The 8,734-nt window shown below is 35.4% G+C and overlaps 1 protein-coding gene across 1 annotated transcript in view; it reads right to left on the bottom strand.

Annotated features, from left to right (window-relative positions):
* Window positions 1-8,734, bottom strand: part of USP15 (ubiquitin specific peptidase 15) — a 214,626-nt gene that overhangs the window by 24,156 nt on the left and 181,736 nt on the right. The window contains exons 9-11 of the mRNA XM_007942749.1: window positions 7,682-7,855; window positions 2,638-2,796; window positions 2,335-2,559 (exon numbers count right to left, since the gene is read on the bottom strand). Of these exons, the coding sequence (XP_007940940.1) occupies window positions 2,335-2,559; window positions 2,638-2,796; window positions 7,682-7,855 (558 nt within the window). The remainder of the gene's footprint in view (window positions 1-2,334; window positions 2,560-2,637; window positions 2,797-7,681; window positions 7,856-8,734) is intronic.

Here is an 8,734-nt window from a genome sequence, read left to right as displayed (position 1 = left end):
CTGTTCTGGAATTCCAGTGACACGTAGGTTATTCCTTTTAATGGTATCCCACATGAACCTTAGGCTTTCTTCAGTTTGTTTTGATCTTTTTTCTGATTGATCTTTTTTCCTTTTCAAGGAAGTATGCAGATATTTGTCTCCAATCTCATTAATTCTTTCTTCTATTGCATCAATTCTACTCTTTTGCCCTTTCAATGTGTTATCTATTTTGACAATTTAGTATTAATCTTCTGGATTTCTATCTGTAGATTCTGTATCATTTCCAAGTTTTCATTTATTTTGTCATTTTGTTCTTGTATTTTCTTCTGAAATTGTTCTAGGTTTTTGTCTTTGAAGATACCTAAATATAATTTAGGTTCAAAATATAATTCTGTTCGAACGGAACAAGGGGACACTGCATGGTTTAAAATCAGGAAAGGAGTGCGACAGGGTTGTATCCTTTCCCCATACTTATTAAAACTATATGCTGAGCAAATAATCTGAGATGCTGTAATATATGAAGTAAAATGTGGCATCAGGATTGGAGGAAGAATCATTAACAACCTGAGATATGCTGATAATACAACTTGCTTGCTGAAAGTGAGGATGACTTGAGGCACTTACTGATGAAGTTTAAGGAACACAGTCTGCAGTATGGATTACATCTCAATATAAGACAAAAATCCTCACAACTGGACCAATAAGCAGCATCACGATAAATAGAGAAAAGATTGAGGTTGTCAAAGAATTCACGTTGCTTGGTTCTACAATCGAGGCCAATGGAAGCAGCAGTCAGGACATTAGATGACTTGTAGCACTGGGACGGTCGGCTGCAAAGAACTCTTTCAAGTGCTGAGGATCAGGTAGGTCTTCTTGAGGACTAATGTGTGCCTGACACAAGCCATGATATTTCCAATCGCCTCCTATGCATGTGAGAGCTGGACAATGAATAAGGAAGACCAAAGAAGAATTGATGCTTTTGAGTTGTGGTACTGGTGAGCAATGCTGAAGGTACCATGTAATGCCAAAAGAACTAACAGATCTGTCCTGGAGGAAGTGCAGCCGAGATGCTCCTTGGAAGCGAGGATGGCCAGACTTCATCTCACCTATTTTGGTCATGTTGTCAGAGGGGACCATTCTCTGGAGAAGGATATCATGCTTGGTAAGGTGGAGAGGGTCGATGAAGGAGGAGAAGGCCTTCAACAAGATGGACTGACACAGTGGCTGCGACAATGGGCTTAAGTATAGCAAGGATCGTGGAGCTGGCGTGGGATCAGGCAGTGTTTCATTCTGCTGTGCACGGGGTCGCTATGAGTTGGAAACGACTTCACCGCATCTAACAACAAAAAATTAATTCTTTTGAATTCCTTATCAGGGAGTTCAAATGCTGCATCTTTCTGAGGGATGTGTTTTGTGTCTGTATCCTGGTTCCTTGTTTCTCCTGCTTTACCTTGCTTCTTTGTGTGGACTGTGATGCTCTGTTGTCTCCGAGGCATAGTGACGTTTTTGTGTTTATATTCAATTGGTGATTGTATGTTGGAGTGACTTGCCCACAATTTTAGTTTTCTTTGTTTTGTCTGTATGTTATCTACGCAAGCAGGGTACTGTGCTGTGCTCCTCTATTCACTAGTTGGCAGAACTTATACACTCACCACCTGTCTCCTTTCCTGTTGTCAGCTCTTGTATGTCCCTGCCAATCTTGGCAAACAGAGCCTATTCTTAGGTCTCTGGAATCCAAATGTGAATGCTATCACTTTAAAATCCAAAATTCTTCTTCTACGTTCTTAAAATTTCTTAAGTTAATCCAAAACACCAAAACCAATGCCATCAAGTCAATTTTGACTTATAGTCACCCTACAGGACAGAGCAGAAGGGTACTATAGGGTTTCCAAGGCTGTAAATCTTTACAGAAACAGACTGTAAAGATTCTCCTGGCCTAAAAATTACAAGCATTTAAATATACTATTATCTTATCACATTATGAATGTATTCATTATAATTTTACATCCAACAGCCACTACAAAAAAATCAACATAAAAAATATCCAAGTTAGAAAATAATGTATTATTAATCTTTTTAAGCTAACATTCATCCCAACATTGTAAAATCAAACCACCCTTCATTTCTTTATTTTTCTCCAATAAGAATTTTCTTCTTCTGTGACAAGTAATGATACTTCCCACATTCTTCACCTTTTCAAGATTCTAAAAGCTGTACTATTTCCCAATTATTTACCTTACAAAATCTCTTATACAAAAAACTGACTATTTAACTATGCTTGAAGCATAAAAAATTAACAGCAATTTTTAAAATACAAACTACAAATACAAGGAAAGCAATAATTATCTTACTTACCTGCATAGGTTTGGTAAGTGGATCCATTCTAACTAAGTAAACTTCCAGGGTACGTTCTTTTTTCATGGGCAATGGAAGTGTCAGATAACAAAAAGGATCAAATGTTACTGAAATCTTAGCACACTCAGGACAAACTAAAGTTGATTTGAAAAGGCCGTGAAATATATCTACTATAATAGAGTCATTTCTTTTTAAATGATTTTCCCAAGCTTCTTCAGCAACCACCTATAAGCAAAACAGACACATATTACAAAGAGGTAACACAGAATTTAACAATAGTGACAGAAATATCAAGAAATTTACCTTATCTGGCCTTCCATCAGCATCTTTCAATTGTATGTATGGTTTTTTTCTAATTCTATTCAAATCCTCATGTAGTCCATCTAAAAGGAAAGCTAATAGTTCTTGACAGTCCTGCTGCTGATATCCAGAGAATTGAGGTGCAAAGCGTCCTACCTGTGTCTACAGGAAAGGCAAAACTATAAGGATTAAACACACACACACACACACACACAAACACTCTCAAAGGGAACATATATGAGTTATACAGTTATACTTTATTTCGCATTCCCGATAAGTACTCGATGAAGTCTATCTAAGAGAAAGACTATGAAGTCTATCTGAGAGAAAACAGACTAATGGGGAATCCGTGGAAAAACAAAAAACAAAAAAAATCACATTATTCATTGTTTGGTCTTAGACTTCCTTGTCATTACTTGCTGTTTCACTATGTGTCCAAGAACCTTCCTGATCTTATTTTTAGCTCTAGGTTTTCTATGCAAGATATTAAGAGGTTCTCAACTAAGTTTCATTATTACCAAACCAAAACCAAACTCACTGCCATCAAGTCGGATCTGACTCATGGTGACCCCTCCTTGGGTTTCCACTGCCAGCCTTCTGGTTAGCAGTCAAATGTCTTAGGCACTACATGTAGATATGTACTTATCTAAAAATATTTTTAATGTAACTACTCTATAAAATACATTGTGAAAAAAAGGTGAATCAGGAAAGTTGTATGTATGGTAAAGCTTTGTACAAAGGACTGGCAAACAGTGAGGATTATTAAATTTAAGTAACATTTTCCTTTGGGTCACTAGTTTAAAAAAATTATAAGGTGCTCACTTTAGTTTCGGTTTATGAAAAAGAGAATGAAAAAGATTACTTGAAGATTCATGTTCATATATTATTTTTCTAGCCTTTACAGTCCACCACTCTTCTGTCAGTTTGTTGCATTGTGGTGGCTTGTATGTTGCTGTAATGCTGGAAGCTATGTCACTGGTATTTCAAATACCAGCCGGGTCAGACACGTGGGACAGGTTTCAGCAGAGCTTCCAGACTAAGACATGATAGGGAGACGGACCTGGTAAGCTACAAGTAAAAATACTGGCCAGCGAAAACCTAATAAATAGAAGCAGAACATTGCCCAATGTAAAGGTGAGCCCCTCACATTGGAAGGCACCCAAAATAAGCCTAGGGTAGAGCTGCCTCCTCAAAGCAGAGCAACCTTAATGGCATAGATGGAGAAAAGCTTTCAGAACCTTCAACTGCTGATGTGGCAAGACTCAAAATGAGAAGAAACAGTTGCAAACATTCATTAATAATCAGAATGTGGAATGTATGAAATATGAATCTAGGAAAACTAGAAGCCATCAAAAATGAAATGGAACACATAAAGATTGATACCCTAGGCATTAATGAGCTGAAATAGACTGATAATGGCTATTTTTAATTGGACAATCATATGATCTACTATGCTGGGAAGGACAAAGTGAAAAGGAACAGCATTACATTCATTGTCAACAAGAACATTTCAATCCTGAGCTACAATGCTGTCATTGTATATGCCTACAAAGACACCTAGTTAATATGACTGTTATTCAAAATATATGCACCAACTACTAATGCCAAAATGAAGTTGAAGATTTTTACAAATATCTATAGTCTGAAGTTGATCAAGCATGCGATCAAGATACACTGATAATTACTAGTGATTGTAAAGCTAAAGTTGGAGACAAGAAGAAGTAAAAGTAGTTGGAAAATACGGCCTTGCCCATATACATGATACCAGGAATTGCACGGTAAATTTTGCAAGGCCAATGACTTATTCACTGCAAATATGCTTTGCACTACCATAAATGGTGACTATATGTGTCAACCTTGCCAGATAGAATACACAGGAATCAGATCAAATATATCTGTGGGAAGAGATGATGGAGGAGCTCATTATCATCAGTCAGAACAAGGCCACGCATTGACTTTGAAATAGACCATTGATTACAGAACAGACCATTAATTGCTCACATGCAAGTTCAAGTTGAAGTTGAAGAAAATTAAAACACACCCATAACAGCCTAAGTATGACCTTGAATATATCCCACCTGAATTTAGAGAACAACTCAAGAACAGATTTGACATTTAACACTAATGACCCAAGACCAGACGAGTTGTAGGATAACATAAAGGACGTCACACATGAAGAAAGCAAAAGGTCATTAAAATGCCAAGAAAGAAAGAAAAGATCAAAATAGATGTCAGAAGAGACTCTGAAACTTATTCTTGAATATACAGTAGCTAAAGGAAATAGAAGAAATGTTGAAGTAAGAGAGTTGAACAGAAGATTTCAAAAGGTGGCTCAAGAAGACAAAACACAGTATTGCAATGAAATGTACAAATACATGGAGTTAGAAAACCAAGAGAAGAACATGTTTGTCGTTTTTCAAGCTAAAAGGACTTAAGAAAAAAATAGAGTCTCAAGTTCTAACACTGAAGGATTCTATGGGCAAAATACTAAACGATGCAAGAAGCATCAAAAGAAGACAGAAGGAATCCACAGGGTCACTGTACCAGAAAGAACTGGTCGATGTCCAACCATTTCAGAAGGTAACATGACCAAGAACTAGAGGAAGAAGTCCAAACTGCACTGAAGGAACTGCTGAAACCAAGCCTTCAGGAATTGATGGAATACCAACTGAATTATGGTGTTGGCCAAGAATATTGAATATACCATGGAAGCACTCACTCGTCCATTCCAAGAAATTAGGAAGACAACTGACTAGAAGAGATCTGTATTTGTGGCCATTCCAAAGAAAAGCAATCCAACAGAATGCAGAGATTATTGAATAATATCACACACAAGTGAAGTTTTGCTGAAAATAACTAAAAAATGGTTGTAGCAGTATGTAGACAAGGAACTGGCAAAAATTCAAATCAGATTTAGAAAAGGATGTGGAATGAGGGATACTGCTGATGTCAAATGGATGCTGGCTGAAAGTAGAGAATACCAGAAAGAGGGTAACCTACGTTTTATTAACTTTTCAAAGACTTTTGATTGTGTGGATCATAACAAATTTTGGGTAAGTGGTAATTTCAGGACACTTAATTGTGCTTATGTAGAACCTGTATATAGACCAAGAGGCAGCTATTCAAACAGAACAAGGACATACTACAAGGCTTAAAATCAGGAAAGGTGTGCATCAGGGTTGTGTCCTTTCACCATACTTATTCAATATGTATGCTAAACAAATAATCTGAGAGGTCAGACTATATGAAGAACAATTTACCATCAGGAATGAAGAAGAATCATTAACAAACTACAATATGCAGAGGACACAACCTTGCTTGCTGAAGTGAAAACTTGAAACACTGACTGATGAAGATCAAAGACTATACAGCCTTCTGTATGGATTATCTCTACATAAAGCAAAAATCCTCAGAATTGGACCAATAAGCAACATCATGATAAATAGAGAAAAGACTGAAGTTACCAAAGATTTCATTTTACTCAGATCCACAATAAATGTCCATGGAAGCAGCAGTCAAGAAATCAAACGACATACTGCATTGGACAAATTTGTGCTTTAAAAGCTATTCAAAACCTCTTTAAAGTGTTCAAAAGCAGAGATGTCACTCTGAGAATTAAGATGCACCTTATTCAAACCATATTTTCAGCTGCCTCACCTGCATATGAAAACTGGACAATGAATAAGAAGACTGAAGAAAAATTGATGCCTTTGAATTACAGTGTTGGTGAAAAATATTGAATATACTACGGACTGCCAGAAGAATGAATAAAATCTGTCTTTAAAGAAATACATCCAGGATGTTCCTTAAAAGCTAAGATGGTGAGACTTTGTCTTCCATACTTGGATGTTACCAGGAAAGATCAGTTTAGGAACACCCTCAATTAGACAGACTGACACAGTGACTGTGGCAAAAGGCTCAAACATAGCAAGGACTGTGAAGATGGTGCAGGACTGTGAAGTGTTTCATTCTCTTGTACAGGGTCACTATGAGATAGAACCTACTCAAAGGCACCGGACAACACAGTCTTTACAGTACTAAGTATTTAAAAGATAAGACTGAAAAGAAATGTAATCATTTGAAACAGAGTTGAAAGGAAAAACGTCTGATGTCAAGAGGCTATTTATCCATAATTTTAAAAGAAGAAAGTCTAACAAATTGTAGTAATTGGAATGATGGCTAAAGATTGAGTGGTGGTTTGTCTGGACTGGTTTGTCCAAAGTATAAAAAGTTAAAGAACATAAATGCAGGGGCTTTTATCTGTTGATTTTTTATTTTTTAAAAGCTAGAATACAGTTAACAGAATGTTGCCTAGAATATGTCCTACATGAATGTTATTCAAGTTATTTGTATAAATAATTCCTTAAAACTGCTTATCATCATTAAAAGTTTAAAATTTCTCATCAATTTAATCTATATGATTTTCTAAACTTTTTTTAAGGTAATTACAAGTATCAGTTCAATTCTTATTTGAAGGACAAATTCAAATTACTTGAGATTTTACTGATTCCATGTAACCAATTCACAAATAAGAATAAACTTCAAAGCTTTAAGAACTATACTGAAAATAAAATTATCTAGCACTTATTTTGCAGATTAGTTTCATTTCAAGAATTTCTCAAACTTATAACTTTCAAAATAAATACAAAGTTAAACAATATGCTCAAATTTCATCCTTTGTGCATATGTAAAAGTAGGTAGGTTTTTCAGAGATATGCTGCATTCTAAACCATCATGTAAATGCTCATTATTGTTTCTTTATAATCATTCCTGTATCATACCAATGTTTCTCACATCTTTTTCACTATTGTCCCCTGACCCATGAGACTTTTTAGACATTTTCTTTTCCCCTAAATTACTCATCCATTTTCCTACTACATTTCAATACAATAGATATACTGCATTATCTGTTTCTGTACTCTGTCTCTCTGGATGGTCACAAACCATTACAATAGCTCAGATTTTCCTCACTCCAATCCCAAGAACCAATTTTTGTCCCCTTGGGGGTGATGTTGTTCCCGTTGAGAATGCATATATACATACTAACCTTAAAGGCTCTTGGTGTGACATAGCTAAATTTTCCAGACCACATTTGCTTGATCAGTTCAGCATATGATTTAGCTATTTCACCTCTCATTCCTAAGGGATTGTCAAAATTCAGTTCTTCTTGGTATTTATCATTGAGGAAATACTCTGTAAGTGGAGGTGTGTTGCTCAAACACTGCAAAGAATAAAATATATTTTTAAGTAAAAGTAACCACATGTCCAATCCTTAAAACATGTTATAATGAGAGAGAAACAAATTGATTTGGCATAATATTTATGTAGAGAAAATATTAAAGGATGGTCTCTTGGGCTAATAAATAATTGGCCAAATAAACACCCAAATGATGCACTCAATTATTCATTTCTCAAATTTCAAATCAATTAATTATAATAAATATAAACGCTAATATTTGTTGCTGTAAAATCTGCATTAATTTTAACCACAGCAAACTACCTGTTAACTGGGAGAGAAGCTCAGAGTTTTCTTTCCGTCTTTTACTTGATTGGTAGAAATTATGGATTGTCTACTCATCCCAGGCACCTGCAAATTAGCCTGAGTAGGTAAAAACTGAGATAGAGTGCAAGCAAGAAATAAACTTAAAAGAGGTATTTACTGCTTCCATTGTTAATTCCTTATCATGAAAGAGCAGCCTTTAAATCTTTCATTTGGTCAACCCTTTTTACAAGAGACAGTACAGATTAGCTGAGTCTGAGAAAACAAACTTTAGTTTTTTGAACACTGAGTAAGTGTGCTCTCACTTTAATTCTTCTTTAGTATCGTTAATGATCTGATTTTCCTTTATAGCAAGATTAAAACTACGAATAAGTTAACTTTCCAACTTTTTTCCACTCCAAATTAATTAATTTTACTATTCAAAAATAAGACAAAAGTACCGTGTTTCCATCATATTTTACCTCAAGATGGAACAATGTGACTTCAATATACACCCAATATTACTTCATCAATTAGATATCTAGAATCACAAAGGAAAATATACAATGCTTGATACAGACATACGGTCATATTGGTAACTTTTTTTTTTTTTTTTTTGCC

This window comes from Orycteropus afer, unplaced genomic scaffold, assembly GCF_000298275.1.
Source record: "Orycteropus afer afer isolate SDZICR_OR568_19922 unplaced genomic scaffold, OryAfe1.0 scaffold00097, whole genome shotgun sequence".
Taxonomy (NCBI): domain Eukaryota; kingdom Metazoa; phylum Chordata; class Mammalia; order Tubulidentata; family Orycteropodidae; genus Orycteropus; species Orycteropus afer.
This window is presented reverse-complemented; position numbering and strand designations above follow the sequence as displayed.